Here is a 26,124-nt window from a genome sequence, read left to right on the forward strand (position 1 = left end):
CTACAAAAAATAAGACATATCAACAACTAAGTAAGAGAGCCACTGAGCAGGACAAAAGTACAAGTCAGGTGGATCAATGTAAATATCAAATAGATGAGCCTAAACTGGTGTGAAAAATATTGAACACTGACTGACAATCTAATTCTCTAAACGAAGGTCAAGCATGTTGATATTAACATTTAATGGAAAATACCGGAAGATAGATAACTGAACAGGAGTATTGTACACAGCGATTATTAAAACGTGAGACTAACTGGCCAAGAATTGCAACTTACGTAAGTATCAATACATCTGAGTCCAGCACACACTGCATCCTTCCCCAAGTAAGCACTTGTTTCCCTTCTAAGGTTTGGCGTGGTCAACTGAAAATTCTTTTCAGAGTATATGCTAATATGGAATCTGGAAACTGAAAAAGAAATGAAATTTTTAATTTTTTGACCGGTTTCCAACAACAAGATTCTATTCTGAACCTCAAAACCATTAACTTTCGACAATAAACTTCAAGGCACCAAAGGTTATCCACGTCTACAGTACATGAAGAAACATATATAATCAAAAGTTACCAATTGGTGTATGCTTTTCGCAGATGGTATAGTTCTAATAGATGAAATGGGGGAGGGAGTAAATGTAAAGCTTAACCTTTTGCAAGAAGTGTTGGAATCTAAAGGTCTTCCCTAGAGTATATGGAGTGCAAATTCAGTGGAAATGGAGGTCCTAATGAGATAAGGGTGAGGGTTGGAGATCAAGAAGTACCAAAGAGTGAACGCATTTGTCACCTTCAATCTATCTTGCAAAAGAACGGATAATCGAATGGAGATCTCAATCATAGAATACAAGCTGGATGGATGAAGTGGAAGAGTACATCGGGTGTATTGTGCTACCGTCATATGCCAATAAAGCTCAAGGAAATTTTTTATAGGAAGGCAATAAGGCCAGCAATGTTTTATGGCACAAAATGTTTGACGGTCAAGCATCACCACATGCAAACAATGAGTGTGGCGGAGATGAGAATGCTTTGTTGGATGCGTGTACACACGAGAAAGGACAAGATTAAGAATGAGGATATCCAAGGTAAAGTCGGAGTGCCCGCAAATGAAGATAAGATGAGAGAGAATCAGTTAAAGTGGTTTGGACATGTGAAACAAAGACGTTCAAATGCTCCAATTAGAAAATGAGATGATAGAGGCTCATGGCAAAAGGGGTTGAGAAAAACTAGTAAGACTTGGACAGAGACTTTAAGAAAAGACGAGGAATATTTGGAGCTAACATACGACTTGGCGCAAAACCAAGCGTAATAGCGTCCTAGGATTCATACAGCTGACTCCACTTAATGGGATAAGGCTCTATTTTTGTTGCATTAAAAAGTTACCGATTCACAGTATGCGAGTATCATATAGCCACCACAAAGTTCTTGTAAACCTAATTCTCTAATTTCAAGCTTAGTAGTCTTAGACCATAGCCTATCCACATCATCCAGGTAACAAAATTCTATTACTTCAATTGAAGGTGCCATGATTTCTTACTACTGGTTGCTTGATACGTATTAGGTATTGCACAACCTCTCACTTGATAAAAGGGTATATTTGTTGGAAAGGTCATGTACAAATCAGCTCCAATATTTCTTTTCAGCCAGATACAGATTTCACTTCTCTGTTACTGGTTATGGAGGCAATTGCAATGGCAAGTACAGAAAGCAACTTCAACGAAATGTACCCGATTACCCGTAGGCTAACATCACAAAGGAAGGTAACATGGCTTTGTCACCAAAATATAATAGAACGAAGGAACATAAATTAGGATATATACCAAATCCTCAGATCATGTATTGAAAGTTATATGCTGACTCAGGTGCTATAGAAATTACAAAACAAGACCCGAAGTTTACATGTCCGCAAGAAAATGTACAATATCTATCACCGATTAACTCAATTAGAGGTCCCTCGGTTATTTCATGCACCAACAGCACTTCAAAATTCACATTAAACAAGCTAGTCTCAGGTTCTCATTTTCTTCCATCACAGTTTAAGCATTTTGAGCTAAACTACCATTGCTAAGCACAGTGTATCAATTTATAATTTGACTACACCAATACCCGCCCCTCCATGGTGTGAGGAATCTCTTAATTTCTCATCAAGTCCAATCATGCACTGACCACTGCCCAGCAAAGAGAGTCACAAAGTCAGGAGGAGGAGCGCACCTGACATGAGCAATGAGTTATTTGACAGGACAATGGCAGGGTGATCTTGACGGGAATGAGATCCTTCCTCACAATAATGGGCTAAAACCCACAGCTACAACCGCTCTGTAATCAGCACAGATTTAGTTCTTAGTTCAGTAGAAACTATGTCTTGAGTATCTCCAGGTTAAGTTGTTAACACAATGATCAATGCAGAAAGATAAGTAAAGACGGAAGTAACAGCATATTATTGATAAGCAAATCTTCAACCTCTAGTAATAATTTTCTGAAGGTTTCTTATCACGACCAAACATTACATTCTAGCCAGTCTTTATAGTTTATACAGTACCCTGCCTAATTCTAGTATAAGAAAAATAGTTTATACATGCAAATTACTTGTGATTATCATTGTACAAGTAATATGTGATATCAGTCTCAAAAATAAACTCGTAAACTTGAAGATGAAATATTGCATGCCATTTTAGACATGATAAACTCTTGGAAATGGGATATAGGTAAGTTTCAATTTCTAGAGAAGAAAAACAAGATTACTTGTGCGAGGCCAGAGCCTGCAAAAACTCACACATATATGAAGCATTCTGGTATATCTAATTCCTACATAGATAAACCATCTATAGCTCTTGGATTTCAGGAATTTTATTGCATTCACTATGATGTCAAAGTTACAAAATTCTCAAATAAAATGATGCAAAAAATTGCGATGCTGAAGAAAATAATTCCTGGCTAAATCAACAGGAAGAAAACTAACTGTAAGAATCCAGTTCTGCAAGCTGATAAAGTGGTATGGACAGTGAGTGGACAAACATCTTAAACATGCAGTGTAGACTCCACAATCAATGTTTTAAAAGGCGAAAGCGAAGCCAAAGCTTTTCATGGATAGCCTCGCCTAGGCGATAGGTACCTAAAATTATTATAATAAATAAATAAATAAATATACATATATAAATATATATACACACACCTGTAAAATGTAATACTTTGTAAAACAATCAAGCAAGCATGCCAAGCTATCAAATATTTGACTATTATTATTATTTCTCTAATTCACATCATAAAGTCATAATAAACCAATAGAAACTAAGTTAGAAACGTAAAATTAACATGAACTTTATAAAAACCAAGCACAAAACAACATCTTTTGGGTTTGAGCTATTTTAAAAAAATAAAAAAAAATCAAACGCCCAGGTGGGGCCTCGACAACGCCTCAGGCGCCTAGGCGCACCTCCCAAACACCTAGGCTAGTCTATAGCCCACTCCCGCAGGGGCAGAGGCGTTTTCTTGATATCCCTGCCCAAAAAACCGCCTAGGCTAGTCTCAATACTAGTTTTTCAAAATATTGCTCCACAAAGAGAATAAAAGAGACCTACACGACTTATAATGTTTAATTGAAGCTTTCCCGTCCGAGATTCAGAATAACTAACACAGTTCTAGATTAGCACGAGTTTCACAGACTACAACTTGAGGTGACAAGAAAAATACAACAGCTTTAAGCCAGAAACTCATAATCCTTGACCTTAAATCTAAGGATGGGCTAGCGTATCTATAGCATGCAGTAATATGAACATGCATGAGGAAAACAAAGCTTGCGGTAGCAGTTGTTTCTAGCATTGTACATGACATACATACATATTTATCGAGGGTACAGGATGGACTGCAGAACCTGCTCCTGTGGACTTCCTAATTACAAACCTACTCTTTTTGGTTATTATAGAGAAAATAATATTACTTGGGACATAGGGACATAGACCTAAAATCATGTAAATCACTAGAACAAATTCTTTTGAACACAAAAAAAAACAAGAACAATAACTGTAACATTGAATAACAATATTTGTAAGCTGCCAGTAAAATATGGAAGATCAAAAGTAAAAAAGACAAGAAAATGAATGCCAACATTCATTTGAGAAAACCAAACAATAATACCAGAGATAAAAAGCTGATGAAATACGGAAAGCACCAGAATACAATAAGCTATTAAGCCATTGTTCATACAGTTTTCAATAAAAGGTTTCAACCATATGAAATTACCATTTTACCATATGCAAAATACTGAAAACTAGACATTGATATTGCCAAAATCATAAGTTTTAGAGAGTACATCCAGGTAGAGTCGTTCCAAGAAAGCTCCCCCGAACAATATGTGATACTTGAACCCACTGCAGCTTACCGAATTTGAGAGAATCAACATTGCCTAGATGTCCCACTACTGCAATAAATACTGATCAGAAGAGACACTTAACTACATCCAGCACCCATTTCCTTCTGTTTCAATTCTAATATCATACGCTCATTCTCAAGTTTCATCCTCTCATTTTCCAACCTCAGCTTTTCCAGTTCATGGTCCCTTTTCTTGCTAAATCTTTGCCACTTCAAACGTTGCTTCTCCAATTCTAACATCTCAACTTGAATTTGTAGCTTCTGTTCTTCTAACTGAAATGAACGCGATTCAACCCACTGCTTCTGTAACCAAACAGCTTTTGTACCATCAGGTAAAACTTGATTCATATCAGGTTGGGGAAGAATCTGGGGGTGAGAATAAGAACTTTTGTTACTGTCTTGGGAATTCAAAGAACTCCCAAAGTTAAAATCTTCACGGCCCTGGCCTTGTCTCAACCTCTTTATAGAGTCCTCTGAAATGTATATTCCCCTATTATCTCCACGTAAAGCATTATTTTCCTCAAAGTCGTCATGCTCGTCATTTTCCATATCTTGATCATCTTCATCAAGATCATCATGGTGGTGCCTTCTCAGATCATCATTGTCAGGATCATCTCTTTTAAGCGCCCTTTGTAAAGATTTCTGCAAGGCTGGATCGTGAGGAAGATGCAAACGATTTCCATTATGATAAGAACACATCTCCTCATAAAACAAGTGCTTCGAGCTTAATATTTTCCTAACATCGTCTTTTTCTTTCTCTGTTAGGTACTCTATCACATCCAAAAGTGCAGGGTTCTCAACAACCTGGCAAGAAGTGCCCCTCCCGAGCATATCGTTAAGTTTCTTATACCTTTTGTTAAGGTCATTGAATTTATCCTCACACTGCTGCGGAGAAACATGATAACTTCTTTCTGCCATGACCTTGGAAACAGATTTCCACTTTCCCTTCTTCTGTACAACAGAATATTTCCTTCTTCCCCCGCTACCGCAATCTGAACCTGTATCCTCACCTATATATGACACAGCAGTAATCAGAAGCTTCACCATCTGATCAGTCCACTTCACACGCTGCCATGGCGACCCCTTCTTCCCTTTACTAGCTTCAGGGTGACCATCAGCACCATCTTCCGCATAACTTGGCTCATCCTCATCACTTGCCGAGTTCTTGCCTCTCTCCCCCTTATTGTAATCCACCATGGAAATGGTTTGATCACAGTGATGCATGGTTCCCATTTTGAGCGGAAAACCTTCGGGAATTGATGGGTGGACCAACGACCCTTGATGAGGATGAGGAAGGTGATGGTGTATGGTGTGTGGGTGTTGGGTTTGGTGATGACCCCTCATTGATCCTTGCAAATCAAGCCCACCAAACGAAGCCCCGCCCGGAACCATACCTCCTCCTCCTTGTGATAAATTCCCTTCCATTCCTTAATCCTCACTATTAACAACAATCACAACAACAACTTCTTCATCCTAAAACCATATTCTACATCTATTCACACGCCTCAAGCACTCAGAGGTAAAAATCAATCATCTTCCTTATCAATTTTTAAGCTTTTCGAGCTTTTTCAACCCCCAATTCAACTACCTGAAGCTACTTACAGTCTTACACCATGAAAGTATATGCATGTCCAATTCCCACAAACACCATAACCAAACAGAAACCCATTTCCTAAAATCCAACACCAAGCACAAATTTTTACCAACTGAATAACAAATTTATCCAAAACCCACCAACAAAAAACTACTCAAATCAGCACAAATTCAAGGCAACAAGTTCCGGAAAACGAAACATCATTCTTCAAAGATCAAGAACACAGAAGCAAAGCAACTTATCTGCAGAGAGATGCCCACACAAATCTGAGAAGCTTCCAGTAATCGAGCCAAGATTCCCGGGCGGAAGATGACGGAGAAACACCTGCTATCTGGCTACATAAATAAATAAAAGGGGTTGGAACTGTGTAACGTTATACCCCCTATATAATAATAGCACGACCACATATACCAAATTTTTTTTTTTTTTCTTTTTTTTCCCAATCTGTCGGAAGAGTAGTAATATCCACACGTCTTTTTCACTTCTCATACACGTATATGAATTATCTATCAAGAAAATTAATTACTTACTCAATTGTTTATTTCTTCTTAAGTTTTAAAAATTAATTTAGATTAACCTTTTTCAATAAAAAACTATATAAAATTTATTTTAACCTTACTTGTTTCAATAATTCTCTTACGTTGAGTTCCTTCTTGTTGTTTGTATTGGGAAGAAGCCAACAAAGTTATTTGACTTTGATAGGTTCGATGTATGGGATGATTCGGGGATGATTCGGGGATGATTCGGGGGGTCCATGAGTCACAAATTTGATAAAACCCATTGTCACTAAACCAAAAAAAACAATATAAAAAATAAGCAAATTACATTCTGTACCTTTAATTTCGGAAACAATTGCAAACTTGTAAATCATCATTAAAATATTGTAATGTCATATATAAATTCTTGAATTAGTTGTAATGTCGTATACTAGTTAAAGATATTTTAAATTAACCATTAAGTGATGATACGGCAAATTAAAACCTATATTTTTGTTGATATTGTTGTCAAATATGCACCATGTGGATAAGAAGCAAATAAAAAATAATAATTGATTCAAAATTTGGATTACAATTAACAAAAACAAATTTATTCATTTAATTAAAAATAAAATCAAAATCCTATTTAACCTTCTTTCCTGTACTATCTCTCTTTTTTATTTGTTTTTTGTTCGCATAACACAAATTTAATAGTCACGTTTGGATTTGGGATACTTTTATGTTATCATTTGTATTTTCTATTCGTGTGTTGAATTAGAGGTGCAACTTGAGCAAAGTCAACTGAATCCGTTTATACCCAATTTGATTTCAATCCAATCAGGTGAATTACAATGAAGTAAAAACTCGTTCAAACCTAACTCGACCTCAACCCGATTATTTAGGGTTGGATTGGGTTGATACTTTGCCCACCCACGTCATCCCAAACCCGATTTCTAGCCCAAATTGTTCATGCACATATTACTCATCTCACTTCATGTTATAGTATTGCTTTTACATTTCTATTAGTTAAAATTTTGGTATTGTCTTATAATTTAAATTCAACTTTGCATGTTTGAAACTTTACAAATGTGTCCCACACTATTTAGTTTATCTTTTGTACGGACGATGACATGTAATATTAATTTTCAAATAGTTTGACGTTATATGGTTACTTGATATTTACCTTATAAGATAACATGTAACCAGATTAAACTTTATAAAGTTCGGCAAACCCAAACTCAACCCCAATAAGCCCAAACCAATTTAAACCCGAACTCGAATAAACCCACAAACCGAAACCCAATCTAAACATGAATTAAAAATATTGATTTAAAATTGGGTTGACGATCTAACCTGCTTGAGTTACAGCCAAATTTGAATAGAACATCTGTTCCAAAAACAATTGGGTGCTAAGCCTGTTTACAGTGGGCCTTGTAATCAAAGACAAATTGTCCAGTCTATTACAATACAATATTTAATATAATAAATAAGCTCAGTCCATACAAATTGCCCCCTAATAAACCCATTCGAAGAAAGAGGAAAATACAAAAATGGCGAGTGAGGAAGAGAGCGCCGTGAAGGAGCCGTTGGATCTGATAAGGCTCAGCCTCGACGAGCGCATCTACGTCAAGCTTCGCTCCGACCGAGAGCTCCGCGGTAAACTCCATGTACGTTTCCACGCCCTATCTATCATGTCTCTCGCTCTGCTGTATATTAGGTTTTCTCTGCTTTCTGGGTTTTTCGAATTAGGGTTTTAGATTGGGCAAAAACAAAAAGTAGTGAGAAAATAAAATTAGGGTTTAAAGTATGCTACTTTAGTGTTAACAGCTGAATGGAAATTACATCCGATATGCATCAAGGTTTGATTCTCCTCTTTATAGACTCGAACACCAATAACAAAATTGTGATGTATGCTCAATAATTGTCTATTTTTGCATTTGCAATAGGAACTCGAGTCTTTTCATTTTATTTGCAATTCCATGTTTTTTTTTTCTTTTATATTTTTCTTTCGATGTTGCTTTTGACACTATGATGATTATGGCAATGATAATGGTGGTCAGTTGGTGGTTACTGTTGCAGTTTATAACTTGTATGGTTTGCTCTTATCGCGAAATTATACTTCCGGTTAGCGGAGCTAGGAAAATTGTGTGACTTTATAAGAAATTTGTAGCTATTTTTATGGTTTTTTCGAGGGTGAATCTTCTCTTCTCTTGATGCTGAGTCAAATTTTAAATTTATAGTATGTGAAGTGAGTGTCAGTCTGGCACTTGTATTAGTGAACTCATCTTTATTGAACCTATGAAATATACGACAATATCTCTACCTAGTTTAATGCTAAGCTTCCAAATATATGGTCTAGCCGACTCATCCTAGTATGAATAAGTAGATCGACTTTTTGACAAAGCAATGCTTCTATGCTAAGCCAAGCTGGTTCATCCTAGTATGAATAAGTAGATCTTGGGTAATCTGTGGACTTTTTGACGAAGCAATGCTTCTTACTTCTTAGCTAGGATTGTAATTCTTGTAAGGGTTTATGCTAAGCCAATCACTGATGTTTTCCAAATGTTTCCATGGTTCTCGAAAGTACTTTCTATGGAGTCACTAATTGTTAGCTGCCTCTGTTGTAAGGAAAGGCGTGTAAACAAACAGTATTCCTCTATCAAACAATGAGTATGTCAAGTGATATTTGCTAGCTTAGTATTTGTGGTTATAAAGCTTCCTGTCCGATTCTGATTTTGTTGTTAAAAATCTGGCTTTTGCAGGCTTATGATCAACACTTAAATATGATCCTTGGTGATGTTGAAGAAGTTGTTACATCTGTAGAAATTGATGATGAAACTTATGAAGAGATTGTCCGGGTATGTAGCTCACACTCTGATATCTTTTTCACTAGTTTATATAAAACAAAAGATTTTGTAAATCAATGTAACTGAGTGTTGTTTTCCTAGAGGACTAAATTGCGTAAATAATAAAAGAATGCATAACCTTGGGGTAGAGCTGCTGTAGTGACTGTGCCCTCAGATAGGTCCAGAGGTAAGAATGTTTACTACCTATGGGGATGCCCAGTTAGATATGAATGTTTCTGCCTTACCACTGTGGACGTGCTAAAATTTGGAAAACATCTGTCTATGGAAATTTATGCTAACATGATCACATCTGCTCCTGAATGTGTTGTGTTTTGTTCCGTCATTCATTTATCTCATCGTTAAAAGATACTAAACTGAAGCTAGTATAGGTTCTGTAAATATCGTGCCTTTTTTTCCTATGATCAAAGTGCAACTTATATTTGGTATGTTTGGTTTCTCCTTTTTCAATTAATAACCAAAGAAATTGCTTTTAGCGTTGGCATCATCGGTGAGAATGGGTTTTTGTGGAATTAGCATAATTTTTAGCTTTAGCTTTGGCTGTCGTTGCATTGATCTTGTATTACATTTTTGGCCGACAACCATTTTTTCCTTTTTCCATTGCAGACTACAAAGCGGATGGTTCCTTTTCTCTTTGTCAGAGGAGACGGTGTCATCCTTGTTTCACCTCCTCTAAGAACGGCTTGAGTTAGTTACTTGTATTGGGAAATCAACTGTTGTGACATTTACCAAATCTATCTTAATATTCCGCTTTTAGATTTCTGAATGAACGAGATTTCTTCAATCCCGAGCTACCTAGGATCAGAATTTTTACTGTATTTGAGGAAACCGAAAGAGTAGAATTATAAGAATCTCAGTTTCAGGTGCCTCGGAATTGATGGATCCAATTTAATGTAATCTTCATAGATTACTTTCAAAGCTTTGTTACCCGATTTTATACTTGACAACGAAGTGACGAACACAACACTTTCAACAAAACACTTCGCCATCTTTCTCTCGGTCTCGGTCTCCCCTTGGCAGCTCGGAGCATTGAACCAGTCTATGCTGCAACGGGGGCTGGCCTCCGCCCTACTCTTTTTCTTTTCCGTTAATTTGATGGATTTCTTTAATTGAGTAGAGTTGTTTGAAATCTGAGAAAATAAGGAAAGAAAGTAGAGGAGTTCTCCAGAATATAAGACGACGACCTTGTTAGAGTTGTAAGCATCAACAAATTATTGTACGCTCTCTTTACAAACTTCATCTAATAGAGGAGTTCAAATAGATGAACAATTATGTGATTTACGATGAGAGAACCACAATTCCTAGGTTCATTTCTTTCCTTCAGCTGCATAGAGTGCCTTGATTTCCTCAACGTCGTCGTAGCTGCCGAGGAAGATCGGAGAGCGCTCGTGTATCTTGGTCGGAACCAGGTCAAGGGCCTGTCAAGATGTATGTTAAAATCAATTACCAATCAATTCAAAATCGACTCACAAATGAAAAGAAATTAATCCTGTCTTGGCTTGCAAGTAATGTTCAATGTTCTTTTGTCAATTATCAATCTTAGCAACAAACAAGGTGAATCGTTATTTATAGATGTGATAAATTGACATTCTAACAACATAATATATTCGACTAATAATTTTAGTAATAGATTGCCCGATTAACAATTCGGTTTGATAATTCTTGGAAGTTTTCTGCAGTTACGAGAAATTGTCTGTGTTGCACAAAGCTTCACGACAGAGTGTGGAGCAGAGTTCCATAATTTATGCCCGCGGCTGCCTATTCCGGCTACCCTCAGGGCTGCCCCTGATTTCTGGCATGAATCGGCTTTATACACAGAAAGCTAGCAAGTTATTTAACCATTTTCATTCAACGTATCAACGAATAAGAAATGTGCGAGAGTCAATACCCGTTCCTTGCCAGTGAAGGACTGACCGCCTGCTTGTTCCAACAAGAACGACATTGGGAAGACTTCGTAGAGAACCCTAGTTAACACAAGTTAAACCAAATGCGTGACTTAAGTCCATAAACTTAAACCTGAAGCTACAGAACATGATACAAGGCTTCCATGACTGTTTCAAATGAAAATGAAAGCTGTAATTGTGCTTGACATACCGCAGTTTCCCGTTTGGGCTCTTCTTATCAGCAGGGTACAAAAAGATACCGCCATACAGCAATGTCCGATGAACATCAGCAACCATGCTGTTAACCATGACGATAAATCATAACTATCACTACTTACTGAACGAAACAGAACAGAATCATATGTCAAACACAAGAACGGGATGAAGGATCAACATTCAAATTCAACAGAGGCAGGTCGTTCATATAGAAAAACCAGATTAAACTTCTACGATGAGAATCCACGGTACCTTCCAATGTATCTTAGCGACTTCGGGGATGAACCATCTTCCGGGTACTTGCACTTTTGCACATACCTGAAGCCAAAAAGGTCAGAAATTTTCAACGCTGGACATCAAAATAAGAACTATTATTGAGGTTGACATACTTGGCTGTCGGGCCATCCCAATTTTTGGCGTTCCCTTCATTCACTGAATAGATCTTTCCTTTCTTTGGAATCTGGGGAAAGAAGCAGATATGTACTGAACGTTGGACACTACGATAACACATCTCATTTACTACATTCTCATCAAAATGACATATTCACTATATATATGCGCGCACACGCACACAAAATTTTTGGGACAATAGATGAGAATGTAGTACGTTCTCAAGTAGCACACGAATTATCATAGCAACATTCAGATATAAAAGAGGTTGAATTCCTTCCGTGTGTTACAGCACGAGAAATACCTGGATGTCTGGGTGAGTTAGTATGAACTCCCCGAGAGAAGGATCAAGGGTGAACCCATGAGCTCCAGATCCAGTGCTTATCACCAACTGTAAAACCATTACATTCCCAAATAGTTAAAAGCAGTGTCTTGCAAATCTGGACTGCAGGCAACGAAAATCCACAGGAAAGATGGTGTTTTGTATACCGTGCAAGAGCTTCCGTACATGCAGTAGCCTGCTGCAACCATATTCTTTCCAGGTTGCAAGACATCGTCAAGAGAAGGTTCGCCATCTTTTACCACATAAATCCCAAAAATCTGATAAGACAAATGTTTCGCAGCATAATACTGAGTTATTCTGGAACAAATGATTCAATTGCATAGATTTTGTCAGTAGTCTTTTGATGCAATAATAAATAATTAATAAGAATGAGGGATTGTACCGTTCCAATGGAAACAGCACAATCAATGTTAGACGAACCATCCAGTGGATCGAACACAACACAGTACCTGCTCCAGTATGAGTTCAAAGCATTATTCAGACAGACAGCCTTGAGTTACAAGTCTCAAAAACAAACATTCATTGGAACAAGCTCTGATAACAGGCATAAAGCATAGACAATTACTTTCCACGCAATTTTGGCTCCACGAAAATCGCCTCTTCATCTTCTTCTGAAACAAGAATAGACTGCCACAAACCCCAAATTGTTAGCAATATCGGTCCTTCAAATTCATCTAACGCAAACATTATAAAGGAAAATTTTGATGACTTACGGTTCTGCCACTGCTAACCAGAGCCTTAACAAAAACTTCATTTGAAAGAACATCCAGTTTCTTTTGCTCTTCACCCTATAACCGAAAAATCGAACAATTTCACGTTATAGAATATCCCCAATATAGTATATTCAATATAAACAGATATCAAATACTTACCTGAACGTTGGTCTCTCCAGCAAGCCCGATAAGTTTGGCCAGACCAGCCTGCCCAAGTCAAAAATTTCCAGATTAAAATCCCCATTTCCACAGTGCCAGTCAGTTCCCCAAAAACAGAGAAAAGCCATGCATACAAAAGCTACAGTACCAAGTTAAGAATGGAAAATATTTTCTATTGTATTCGAGCGATATTCTAATTTAATCCAAACTACAATAGCAAGAATCGAACTTGGGTGGAGTGACTACACTGCTCTAATCAAATTGACTACGTCATGACAATGATTCGAAAACTTTCATTCCAAGAACAAATTTGGCATTCAATATAATCTTTGAGGAAAATGACACTATAACAAAGAGAGAGACCTTGTTGACTGCAGAGCAGACAAACTTGCAGCCAAGAACAATATGATTGAGCAAGATAGTGAAGTCACCGCGAGACTCAGGGCGCTTGGACTGCTCATTCAGCACGAACCTCGTTATGGTCATCAAGTCCGTCCGGTGAGCATCGGCTGCGTGATCCATTTTTTTCTCTGCTGTCGTTGCTATTCCTTTACCAAACGCACTGTCACTTAGAACCTCCAATAACAAACCCCCAAACAGCTGACCAAGGGCTAATTATATAGAGTTTGGTTATTCACACTCTCTCTCCATCCGTTTTTTTAATGAAATTATGGATTACAAGTTTGTCCATTTATAAAATGTGATCCAAGGATCTTAAAAATATATAATAGTAATCATTTAATACTACGGTGTAGTTGTGTATTTTTTTACTTAATTTATAACAGAAAAGTCTTAAGTCGATTCTCGTTAATAGCATGGCTTTGCCTATCCCTCCTCCTCGGAGGTAAATGGAAAACTATAAGGAGAAAAAAGGAATGAAAAATGTAAGGAGGAAAAAATGGTTTGGTTTGGATTGGATTAGAAGGTGGTGGTGGTGCTGGATTCGAGGGCTAATGGATTGGGGAAGGGAGGCTAATCCAGCACTAATGGAAGTTTCGGCAGACACGTGGAGGGTTGTGATGGGAGAGTGAGGTATGTGGTTGTCACTAAAGATAACGCCTGTCGTCGTTTTCTTTCTGATTCGGCGGTTACCAGGTTTTTGTCTCTTCTTTCTCCAGCATGGAAGAAAGGGACGAGGTTGCCTTCATTCCAAGCAACTATTCACACTTTTCTCAACAAGTAGCCTTTTTGCATGGAGGTACTAATTCTTTTATACAATAAATCGGACGTCTTCCTTCTTTTCTTCTTATGCAATAAGTATGAAATTTAGGTTCAATTTTTATTAAAAATAAATTTATAATACATTATTATGATTAGTCCAGTGCAAGGTTTTGTTCATTTCTCGATCCCTAGTATAGATAATATAATTTATTCAAAAAAAAAAAAAAATGTAGCACGATGATCTGAACGAAGATTCTAAAAGCCATTAGACCCTAGTCGGGAAGCGGACTGGAGCCTAGCTCCTAAGCAGACTAAGCTGATTTTTAAATAAATTTACAATATATTGTATAAATAAGTCTCTTGTTATAATAATAATAATAAATAAATGTATATATATATATATATATATATATAATTGTGTCGGAATACATAAATTGCAAAATAAAATGATATATAGATTATTAAATATTAGAACATATTGAAAACATGGGAAACAAGCATATGATGAATGTTCATCCAAATATTCAACAAGTCTCTTCTATTTATTGAAAAAAAAAAAATTAATGCAAAATAAAAGTTATGTGTTTTTTGTCTAAGTGAGAGTCACAACCTATGTGAGTGCCTAATTGGGTATAGGCGGAGACAGACACCTAAGCAGGTTTAGGCGCCCTTTATTAATTTTAAACACCAAGGGTTAATGGGGGCAATGGTTAGCCACCTAACGCTTAGGTGAGACCTAGGCAGCTCTAGGCGGAGAATTTTATAATAGCATCAAAATTGTCTACATTTTATGTTACTTAAAAAAAAAAAAGCAAAAAATGAACTAAACTAGATGCGCTAACCATTCGATTAACATTGTTAAATATTAATGTTTAATCAAAGAATATTGTTGAAATATCAAAGCTGTAACAACATTGTGTATTTTATCAAAAGTAATATAAGAAAATTTGGCGATCTTCTCCTCCACATATTAGTCTTCCATTTTTACAAACATGATTCATTTATTTATAATATACTATTAGGCCATCTCCAACCGAAAGGGGGCCAAAGGGCCATGTTTAGCCCTATAGCCCTGCAAGAAATTTTTTTTTACATGAATAGTGCCAGGCTATATTTTATATCATCTCCAACCGAGGAGGTTAAAGGACTATAGGACAAAACATAGTCCTTTGACAAAAAAAAAAACTCATCTCCAACCAAGGCTGCTATTTTTTAGCCCCCTCAATAGTTTATTATTTTAATTAAATTAATATGGTTAATTGAATTAAAATACCATATTAAAATAATATTTTCAAACATATTTTGAGTATCACTTGTAGCTAAGGTTTTTGGACATAATTGAATTAAACTATCATATTGAAATAAAATGAGGTAAGATAGTATGGAATGGTAAAACGGATGTGAGAAATGATGCAAGAATAACTTAGGTATTTATAGAAAAAAAATTAATTAATTTAAAATTTCGTCTAAAAAGCTTTGTAATTTATCATAAGATTAAATTATGTTAATGCCAAATGCACCTGACAAATGGCGCTAGAACGAACCGCTTCATAAAATTAAGGGCTCGTTTACTAATCCGTAATCAGATTGAGGGAAATTGAATTGAGAAGAAATTGGATTGTGGAGGAATCATAATTAGATTCCTATTAAAGTTGTTTACTAAACTAGCTAGAATCAGAGTAAAAATGATATTAGTTTCATATAACTTGTTTTCTAATTCACTTGAATCGGAATTAAAACTATAGCTTGATTACTAAGTTGCTCTTGTTAAAATAAATTATTCATGTAATAATTAATAAAACTCAAGTTTATATAGAAATTAAAATTGCGCAAGCAGTGCATTGCTTTCTTTTTTGCTTCTGGTTTTTATTCTGTTGTAGAAATTAAAAAAATGAAATAAATGAAGGGTGAGAATATGGAAGGAAAAAGAGAAGGATTGCTCTGCAGTGCACTGGGTAATCTCTTTGAAGTCTCCCTAAACATTCTAGATAGTCTTTGCTTGCGAAGATCTGAACAGAAAATAGAGAAAGATAGGGGACTAGGGTCAGCGGCAATTGGCTTTGGAATGACTGTCGGAATCACTCCGATTGCTGCCATGGTTGGTTGGTTAGAAGGAAAGAAGAACGAGGAACGAAGAGAGAGACGAAGAAGCCAACTAATTATCCTTCCCATTTGGAGTGTATTAGTTAGCAGGAATAGACCGGATAAAATAAGTGAGTCCAAATAATTAGTCGGCCGAGTATTTAATACGAAACTGCACCAAACAACTGGATTACTATTAATTCTATCCGTTACTTTATACGATGTGCCAAACAAAGTCGTTGTGTTAATTTATCAGATCGTACTATCAAACTTACCAAATGATAGGTGATCTGACAAGAAAGTTAATTAACAATAATTGGGTAAATTGTAAGGGAATTTTGAATGAAAAATTTCTCACAAAACAAAAATTTAATAAAAAACGCCAAATGAATAATTCTTAACCATTAAGTATAAAATAAACAGCACCCCCAACAGGCAACAACAAGCAAAACCAAGGCCCAGCTTGTTGGGTTTTGATCACATGGATGTTGTTATTTTCATTAAAAAAAAATTTTAACGAAGTGTTTTTGTCATTTTCAGTATTGGGTATAGATATTTTTTTTAACAAACGATATTATTTACATTAAATTAAATATGGTATAAGACAAAAAATGTGGTAAGTACATCATTTACGCTGGAACCAAGACAAGTAGCAGTAGGTACCTCAGAGAGAGAGAGAGAGAGAGAGAGAGATGGAGATGGATGGGTTGCCTGCAAGGGGAGTGAGAAAGAGAGATCATACCCGACAAAGTTGAATTAATCAACTTAGAAGATGACAATGCAACTCAAGGTAAAATTGCTCCCAATTTGAGCATGCATTTCTTTCTGGTTGGGCTCAAAGATCAAATCTTTTTAGGGTTTACGGGTTAGATTTTTTCTGTTAGGTTTTACATAAAAGGCCAGATTGATACATTACATTTGCTGCCTGCAAGTATAATTTCTTGTAAAGAATTTCAGTTTGGATTTTTGCTTTTTTTGTTTTTATATGATAAAATTTGTAAACATAAACTAGGTGCATTGCTCTGTTTGATTGCTGAATTATACGAGGCATTGTAACTGAAACTTTTGGTCTTATTTTTTTGTAATTCATGATTTGGTTTTAGAAAGGATGGTGTTATCCACACACCTCTTTTTATCTTCCACACAATCTTGTTAATTTCTGTCATTTGATCATCTTCAATTCTTTGAACCCGGCGTTCGAAAGTTAAGAATGTGTGGAAGGTATACAGGGGTGTGTAGATAGCACCACCCTTTGTGAAATTTTTCGGCCTTTTTGTGAGATTATGCTTTTGCTATCTGAAAAAATACTGAAACTTTTTCGCTTTATGTAAAGTTAGCTTTTTTTACTTGGAAGGGGACCTAAACTTCTGGGTTTTTTTTTGGTAAGATTATGCTGCTGTGTTTTTCTGAGAAAAGACTGGAAGTTTTGGGCTTTACGTAATATTATGCTGTTATGTTAAAAAGAACTTAAATTTCTGGGCTTTTTTGTAAGATTATGCATTGCTGGCTGAAAACGACTGAGAACTTTGGCCTGGAATTCGATGCCAGAAAAGAAGAAAACATTTAAGAAAGCGGAGGGATCGAATGCGGATCAAGTTGGTTCCTTCACTAAAGTGGCTCAAAATATTCATGATGTAAGTATTCCTTCTTTTCCCTTATTCCTCTTCATTAATCTATGGTTTGTTTGTAGTTAGTTAATGTGACTTGTTTGATCTGAATATGTTGTCAGGAAAATATGATGCTCATACAACTTTATTCCACAACCAGGACTGAAAAGGTTGTCTTTTTGTCAATCTGATTTGGCTAAACTGTTTCGTTTTTGATGATTTAGTTTGTTTAATTACTTCGTTATATTATCTGCAGAGGAGGCTCGCAAGAAGACAGTTCCCTGCGCTCGCTGTGGTGGCACAAACACAACGTTTCGTTACTTCAATCATGGGGATCTCAGGAAAGACACACGTAAGTGCCATGATTGTAACAGAGCGTGGGTTGTAGGTGCAAAATTGAGATGATATTAATAGGATTGGGACAGTACGGTAGTACAAAGATGCCAAAATCTCAAACGTGAGGAATGTCAAGCTACTGACTGTTAAGGACAAGGTTCGAATTATGTAGTATGGTTGCAGTTATGTTTTAGCTCAAACTTCATGCATACGTTCACCATCTAACGGTTAGTTATGTTCATATATGATATAACGAGTCGATGGTGAATGCGTTAAATACATGCATGTACGGTAGCCAAATCCGGATATTTAATGCTATTTATGCATATATGCTATTCTGTAAGCAGTGTAGAACTTCTATAGGCAAAATTGTAAAAATGGGAAATAAAAAAGAAGCTTGTAGCTTTTAACCTTGCAACAAGGTTCAGGAGAAGGTGATTACATGTATAACAACAGTAATGCAGTAAAAATCATTACAATATTTCGACGAGACAGACTCGATGTTTGTTTATTGAAGTCCTTCCCAGGAACTGATAGCTCCTCGACTCCACAACAAAGGTGATTATATAGATGAATTTTACAATTTGAATAGACAATAAACTTGCACAAGATCTTTTTCCCCCTCCGTTCAATATGTTGACGAATCAAAGATCGAATTGATTGCTGAAGCTGCAGCATGTACAGAGGATGCCATCGACACTGTCCACGTATTGAGACTGACGAAAACATTAGATGAACACTCTTTGTATCTTAAGGGTGGCACTTCAAACCACAAGCTCATCCTTTTGGCTTGCAATATTAGTTCTCCTGCTTCAGCAATGAAAGTACGACAAACGATACCCAAATAAGATTCTCAAACAACTCAGACTATGCTAGGCGGGTCACCTACCCAATTGCAGACAGCACGGGGCCAGCGAGTTCTTATGCAGTCCACCAGAGGTGCATGCTGAGCAGGCTCCGGCTTAGCAATTTCTGTGACTTTCCCTCCAGATTCATTACCACTAGAAGCTGAGGTCACTACCACATCTGTCATGTATTCTTCAGGAGTCCACCTTGGAGGTACCGACACCCTCAATTTTGTGAGCCTAGGTCTTTGAACTGGAATCTCGCCTCCCGAGCTTGTCTGGCTTCCATTTAGGTCAGATTTTGCAATTCCATTAAAATGGTAAAGATCAAACACCTTCTTACCCATCAATCCAGTTGAATCCTTTAGGCCTCCTAAGCTCTTGTCCAAATCCAAAATGACCTGCCAGAATTCGCTCCATACAATAAATCCTGTGCTGCAGAGGAGGTCAACCTTCTCAGTTGGAAGTTTTACGTTAGTTTCCGTAAGGACTTGATGAAAGCCTTCTACACTAATAAAACCACCGCCACCGCTCTGATCTTGTGCGTCAAAAGCTTTCCGAATCTGTGATTCCCTTCCTTCCAGTTCATTCTCATCTTGGACAGTGGTATCAAGAGAAAAAAGGACTGTATAGTGAGACTCGCTTCCAACTACCCAGATCGGCCATTTTGGACTTTTCAAATACTGACCAACCTTACAGAAATTTAGGGATTCTAACAGAGTGAGGAATCCAACTTCCACAGTTTTGGATATGCCTTTTAAAGACATGCCACCACCCAAATCCATCTTTCCATCGAAAACATTAGGGACTGCCTGCCCGCAGAGCAATAAGTTCACAATTTCCTGTTCCATAACATACAAGGCAGAACAATGGAATTTTAATGCAAAGTTCTTAAAGAGAATACCAAATGGATCAAGTACTGAAGCACTGGGCCAAAAGTGGAACTCATTCATATGGATGCGTACCTGTGAGGCATGGCCAAACGGAGCAGTGACAAGGGGTAGGCTGGGGTCGTCCCTATCAGATTGAACTAAGTCCTGCAGTAGAGTAAGTTCAATAAATTAGTTTAGTTAACAAAAAAATATCACTGCATTACTGAATTAAAGTGTACAGTGTTCAAAAGAGCTTTCAAGCTTAAAAACCATACCAGTCCACGAGAAAGTAAAGCAGAAATAAGGAACAGCAGTGCCCCCATACGACTTTGAAAAGCAGGAAGCACTGCTTGGAGCCTCTGAAATGCACTTTCTTGTGTTGTGTATGTGCTAACTCTTAGCACTTTATGCAAATCAGCAGCCGATTCGATTGAAAGACCTTCAAGTGACTTGGTTATTACCTGTCAAAGCAGAAATATAAAGGCTCAAAGCTTAATTCAAACCAAATCCATATGAATATTCTGCAAGTGCATCATACATTATTCTTGTCAGGAGAAAAGAAAAAAAATAAGTGCATGAATCACTAGCTCCAGTTCACTTACTTCATCATTCAGTCTGTCTTCAGACCTCTCAGTTTCTTCTCCAATAACACTCAAAGTCGCAATCACCGCCCTTTTGTTGCTTCCACATAAGAACAATATCTCACCCATACTTCTAATAAGTACTCTGTCAAAAGGACGAAGTGTTGGTTTCAGCAACATGAATTCCCATGAGTCAACTTAATCAATCATGAAAAATATTATCAAATTACCAACATGAATCAACATAGGGTCAAATAATTTTCATACAGCGAGGATGCAAGAAGATGGTGCTTAGAACTTTCATGAAAATTTTCTTATAATCCTATTTCAAACCGGGTTGAGACACATATCAGGCAGTCGTCTTTTTCTTCCTTTCAGCATGATTTGGAAATATAAGGTTTCACTCAAGGTTATGGTTTTTGGCTCAGTTGGTGGTACATGGGAAGGTTAACACCAGCAATTTGCTCCAAGGACATGGGCTGGGATCCTTTTTATGCCCAGATTGGTGTATTTATGCAAGAGTTTGGGGGAGAGAGTGGATCATGTTTTCTTATCTTGCCCTTTTAGTTGTAAGTCGGGGTGCTTTTTATTAACCAGAGTAAAGTTTATTGGTTGGCGACAAAAGACTGTTTTGTTTGTTTGCTGAGAAGTTAATTATTGGGTGGTGGAAGGAAGGCTAATCAATACATGGGTTGTTTGGGGTTGGCTATTATTAAGGCTATTTGGTCAGAAAGGAATCAGCGGATCTTTGAAGATGTTCGGGGGATGGAAGTGGAGGAGGTGTGGAAGTAGTTCAAGTTTTAGGCGGCACTTAGGGCTTCTGGATCTCGTCTTTTGGGTGAGATTCTGTATCTCTTAGTCTTTACGAATACCTCTTTATCCAATACTATGCCAAATAGAAAGAAAAAAAAAACATATTTGTGCCAATTTCAGAGAAAAGAAAATAATAATCCTAAAAGCAGAAGCCTTGCACATAAAAAGTTAAGTTATAATGTGAAAGCGTAAAACAATTTCTGAAGAGCGCAAGGAGATAGTAAATCTTACAAAAGTTTAACATACAAAGGTAAAGTGGTTACAAAAAGTAAGACTTACTAGTCATTAGCCTTGCACATAAAAACAACTGAAAAACATTTTTGCACATCCTATAAAAATGCTCTGATTTCTCCTTATACTTTATGTAGAACCACAAATTAAACAATATTTTTCCAGTGAAATTAGTGTATGTTTACTAAGGAGGGAAAAGTTTGCCGTGTGTGCTTACAACTCAATAATGTGCAACAGAAATGAGTAAACCAGAATGGATGTACAGGAAGTGTCTGTGGCTTGTGCTAATTACAATATGAATAACTTAATGCATAAGCATGTTCAACCATCATATAAATTACCATGCAATGATTAATCACCTTGCTTTTGCATCTTCAGTTAGAGAGGCAAAATTATTTGTTGCAACACACTGACTATTAGACGGTGTCCTTGAACCCACATTTTGATGCATGTTTGGTGCAACTTTACCTAATTCAGCTGGGTAGAAAAGTAGGTATTTGAGAACAAATGCCTGCACAACCAAACAGAAAATACTATTACCAGACTAAAAGAGAATCATGGAATGCCTGTCAAGTCAATAACATTTTTTAAAAAGTACCAAGAAATATTAAATAATAACACTAATAAATTGAAGAAACATCAATTAAACCTAGGGGGTGGGTAGGGGCAAAGACACATATCTTATTACAATGACAGAAACATGTCTCAAAAACATCACATATTAAAAAAAGAAAAATTCTTCATATGACACATAGATATTAGGAAAAAAAAAAGAATAAAAGGCTCAATACAATCTTTTTGTTTCCTCCCACTGTAATTTCACTCACATCAATAAAATTGAGGAGTAAAAAAACTTTCTTATGAGAATAGCATGAAAATTGAGTTATATTCTTCATAATACAAAAGGTGCCCTTGATATTGCATTTGCAAAGCAAGAGAATTTTGAGCAACACCACATTATTAAAAGAAACACATAACATATTATGTTGAGAAATCAGGAAGTTACTTGAATGGCTGCTAAAACGCCACAGGGCCCACCTTCATGCTGCACTAGACCCATAGATGTTTCTGGATCAGGGCTAAACCTATAAAAAAAAAGTTTTTTAAATTAGCCAAACAAGTGAAACAACCACAAATTTATTTTTCAATACCATAATAACAGTAAACAATGGAGATCATATTAAGGATGTGATGAAATTCAAAGTGAGAAGAGAATTCAGTAAACTTGTTAAACATGGAGGCAAAATTTCTAACCAGGCAAAAGTTTTCACAAGTGATTTAAATATGTCCATAACTGGTGTCTTACAGAAGTGGTTCCGATAACTTATATATTATGGTGGCATAATTGGATGATGCACAAAGAAACCTAAGTTTTGAGCATAGAATCATAAAACTACAACAATACAGAACTGTTGAGTTGATTCAGTAAATTTAAATTGATTGTCTTCTGAAGAATAAAGTATAAAGTAAACTAACTGCGGCACATGTGGATTAGTAGGAGCATGACCAGATATGAAGGTTTTGATCTCCATAACCTGAAAAAGCTAATAATAATCCCTTTCTCTGTTTGTTTTTGTTCTTTTCTTCCCATCATCATTCCAATGACATACTAAAAACAAAGAGGTGGGCCATAGTTTCAGTGAATTGAGTTTTGAAGGTCCAGTATAGAGTTTCTGCTAGCTAGCAAAGAACAACTAGAAGAACAAAAACTTCCATCCATTCAGTGTTAGCTTGGAGGGCCCCTTAAACTTTCAAAGAAGTGTAAAGATAAAAATGATAGACAAATACTCCGGAAATGCATCGCCATGTTTTTGTCAATGTATGCCCCTATTAAATTATCAGCAAAACCATAAAACATTTCATGAAGATGTATTAATATCCTTATTCTTAAGTTCCTATCTCTGTCTGTGTAACGTGAGTCCAACCATACACATAACCAATGCCATGGCCCAACACCCATACTCTATTTCAAATATGGATCCAGATATCCAGCTGATTGGAAAGAATGCATACTTTTCTATAGTAAATCTGCCACATCATATCCTTTAAAGCTTTACTAAAAGTCTACAACCAAGTCAGCTTTTTCATGCTATGTGGGTAAAGATTGCATAAGCATGTGATGTGTGCCTCAGGGAAAAGTAACAAATGTGTGAAGGCGACCAAGTTTTTACCATTATACAACAATCATCACAATTAAGCTTAAGCTTTTTATCAACCTATACATTCCCACCCCGTTTGTTATATGTGGAATGGTCTCCAAAGAAAAAGTAAATGAGAGAAACAAGTTCCCTTGATGGATTATGCCGCCAAAAGCAATCAAAGACAACCTAAATCCATCAGAATTGGGGATTTCACTTCTTTGCTATCTTTTTTCTAAGGGAATGTGTCATTATCTTCCTCTAAATATACATTTTTCTTTCTTTTGAGAAGATCGTAGGACAGTTACTAGAAGGCGGAAACTCTGGATCATATGCATCTAGAGTTAAAACCCAGAATATCATGATCTCCACCATCTAAATCACATACTAGAAGGTGACTAAGAAAACTGCCCCGTAACTTCGGGAGAAGGGATGTCCCTTCGCAAAGGGAGTCGCAGTGAACAGGTCCGGTCAACTGTTTACCAAAAAGCAGTCTCCGCAAAGTCGTGAGACCATGTATGGGAGTTGATTCCTGTCCAGTGCAGGAAGGTCAAGAAAGGAAGGCTGGAATGCCAAAGGGCGTTTATTATTGAGTCCAATTCACCCAACCCGATAGTACATACCCATTTTGGGAGATAATAAATCTTCTAGGCATTTAGTCTGGATGCAACACAAAGCCAACAATAAGGAGGTAAAAATTTTGGTCCTTTTGTGTATTTAAGAGTTAGTCCATCTCTTTCCATACTTTCCAACCTGCTTCTCTGATTTGGATGGCTAAAAGAAGGAAAAAGCTTTATGGAGTTAATGTCTGCTAGTTTTTAGGGTAATTTAGAGTGAGCGTAACAAACAGATTTGGGAGAATCACAGTGCGCAGAGAGAAGAGGTTTTATGTGATAAAAGTCAGATTTTGGTCTTCACTTTGGGCTTTAATGTCCAGAGCTTTGGGATATTTTGTTTTCTTCTATTTTGGAAGATTCCAAAGTAGCTGTTCATTAAGAGGCAATTAGTGTCATTAGAATTATGTTAAATAGATTTTATAATAAATACTCTGGCAGTACAACATTCTGTTCTCGTTAATACAGTTTTTATGATAAATTAATAACCTCTATGGGGTGACCCTTTCATGACAACACAGCTCCCACCCCTATGCCTGATACATCACATTCCACATTTACTCCCTTCTGGCTTTACCTTCAGGGATTCTCATCTTTGATGTTTTGGTTCTTTCTAATCATGACACTTTTCTTGTTTCTTTTGTTTGTGTCCAGCCAGTTGTGTGTGTGTTTTTAAGGCTTATCCGGCCTGATTCCACCTAGTGGCAAATTCAACCAACAGAGAAAGCAACCCTAGCCCTTAGCGCAAGCACTAAGTAAGTAAACTACCTTTGTGAATGAAACAATAACCTATGTCTCTTGCTATGTTTCTGCAATATGACACTGATTAAAAGACCCGCTAAAGTCATCAATTTTTTTACATAGCTGCTTACTTTTAAGAAGAATATTGCGGCTTACTTGCATATAAAATGCAAATGAAAATGTTTGAACATAGAAAACAAGAACCCTGGACCAGTCTACAAGATTATAACAAACTCGAAAGTCAGATGTTGTACGTGAACTCAACTCCCTACAAAGACAAATCTTTTTCTAATTCCCAGCCCCATCCCAAATGAACCGTTCCACTGGTGCATCAAAATACACAAACTTTACAAGAAAAGCCAGAAACTTTACAAGAAAAGCCATCAAAATACACACCTTATACCCTGATTACTCCACTGCGCAAGAATGCCCTTGGTAACCTCGGCCCCGAAAACCATCGAAAACAGCTGCTTTGCATCCTCTTCGCTCAACCCCTTTCCCAAATTCACTTGCTCCAAACTCAATTCCTTATCTTTCGTCACCACCTTTGGCGCCAAACCCGAACCGGAACCTGCAGACCCGGACAACACCTTGCTAGGTGAAGCCGAAGGCGAAGACTTCTTGGCGACCAGCATTCTCTTCTCAGCTGCAGCAGCCATCAGCTCTCGCTGAAGTCTGCGGGTCTTCAGTTCCGACGGCTCTTCAGCCGGAGCTCCGGCGAGTCCGTCCCTGGGCTTGCTACGCTTGGGATCCGGAGGTGAATTCTGCATACTCATCCGTAGTGCCATTCGGAGGTCATCCTCCTCGTGATTCGCCATTGGAACTCTTTAGATCCAAGGCTCGACAATTAGGGTTCCGATTCCAAATCGCACAACAACCTTTGAGATTTGAGAAAGAAGGAGAGGAGGAATCGGAATTGGAATTCAAAACCCTCGATGGGAGGGTTAAACGTTACAAAAAGCAAGACATGGAAAGAACGGAATGAAAATTATGAGAGACGACGAATTTCAGGCCATTTACCACGCGAAACGGTGCGTATAAGGTAGCGACAACAACCGTGAGTCCATCTGAAATTACGATTTATGTCTTCGTGTTTTGTGTTACGGTTTAT

The 26,124-nt window shown here is 37.0% G+C and overlaps 4 protein-coding genes and 1 long non-coding RNA gene across 7 annotated transcripts; 2 read left to right on the top strand and 3 right to left on the bottom strand.

Moving 5' to 3' along the window:
* Positions 1–178: 178 nt before the first annotated feature.
* On the bottom strand, positions 179–6,332 carry LOC137726276 (uncharacterized). 3 transcript variants are annotated; one of them, XM_088695006.1, is made up of 4 exons: positions 4,296–6,326; positions 2,946–3,098; positions 2,198–2,302; positions 179–406 (listed from the first exon to the last, which is right to left on the bottom strand). In XM_088695006.1, exon 1 carries the CDS (start codon positions 5,777–5,779, stop codon positions 4,433–4,435), a length of 1,347 nt encoding a protein of 448 aa, XP_088551132.1. In that variant the 5' UTR covers positions 5,780–6,326; the 3' UTR covers positions 179–406; positions 2,198–2,302; positions 2,946–3,098; positions 4,296–4,432. The 3 variants fall into 3 exon arrangements, with proteins under 3 accessions (XP_088551132.1, XP_088551131.1, XP_068321279.2); XM_088695005.1 differs by lacking the exon at positions 179–406 and having other exon boundaries at positions 1,802–2,302; XM_068465178.2 differs by lacking the exons at positions 179–406; positions 2,946–3,098 and having other exon boundaries at positions 1,802–2,302; positions 4,296–6,332.
* A 1,593-nt stretch (positions 6,333–7,925) lies between these two features.
* On the top strand, positions 7,926–10,206 carry LOC137725536 (sm-like protein LSM3B). Its single transcript, XM_068464261.2, has 3 exons — positions 7,926–8,091; positions 9,187–9,282; positions 9,895–10,206. Exons 1-3 carry the CDS (start codon positions 7,975–7,977, stop codon positions 9,973–9,975), a joined length of 294 nt encoding a protein of 97 aa, XP_068320362.1. The 5' UTR covers positions 7,926–7,974; the 3' UTR covers positions 9,976–10,206.
* Positions 10,207–10,448: 242 nt separating this feature from the next.
* On the bottom strand, positions 10,449–13,944 carry LOC137725535 (fructose-1,6-bisphosphatase, cytosolic). Its single transcript, XM_068464260.2, has 12 exons — positions 13,356–13,944; positions 12,993–13,040; positions 12,834–12,908; positions 12,686–12,747; positions 12,503–12,569; positions 12,267–12,377; positions 12,082–12,168; positions 11,777–11,847; positions 11,640–11,705; positions 11,383–11,469; positions 11,177–11,252; positions 10,449–10,706 (listed from the first exon to the last, which is right to left on the bottom strand). Exons 1-12 carry the CDS (start codon positions 13,512–13,514, stop codon positions 10,596–10,598), a joined length of 1,020 nt encoding a protein of 339 aa, XP_068320361.1. The 5' UTR covers positions 13,515–13,944; the 3' UTR covers positions 10,449–10,595.
* Positions 13,945–17,033: 3,089 nt separating this feature from the next.
* LOC148697185 (uncharacterized) lies at positions 17,034–18,659 on the top strand. Its single transcript, XR_015963167.1, has 3 exons — positions 17,034–17,869; positions 17,965–18,012; positions 18,099–18,659. It is a non-coding gene; the product is annotated as an uncharacterized LOC148697185 (long non-coding RNA).
* On the bottom strand, positions 18,557–26,117 carry LOC137725665 (uncharacterized). Its single transcript, XM_068464434.2, has 7 exons — positions 25,410–26,117; positions 22,527–22,605; positions 21,880–22,031; positions 20,498–20,621; positions 20,171–20,356; positions 19,989–20,060; positions 18,557–19,865 (listed from the first exon to the last, which is right to left on the bottom strand). The coding sequence occupies exons 1-7, from the start codon at positions 25,829–25,831 to the stop codon at positions 19,041–19,043; spliced, it is 1,860 nt and encodes a 619-aa protein (XP_068320535.2). The 5' UTR covers positions 25,832–26,117; the 3' UTR covers positions 18,557–19,040.
* Positions 26,118–26,124: the final 7 nt, after the last annotated feature.

Source organism: Pyrus communis, chromosome 5 (genome assembly GCF_041283825.1).
Source record: "Pyrus communis isolate YQ-2024b chromosome 5, ASM4128382v1, whole genome shotgun sequence".
Classification (NCBI taxonomy): Eukaryota; Viridiplantae; Streptophyta; class Magnoliopsida; order Rosales; family Rosaceae; genus Pyrus; species Pyrus communis.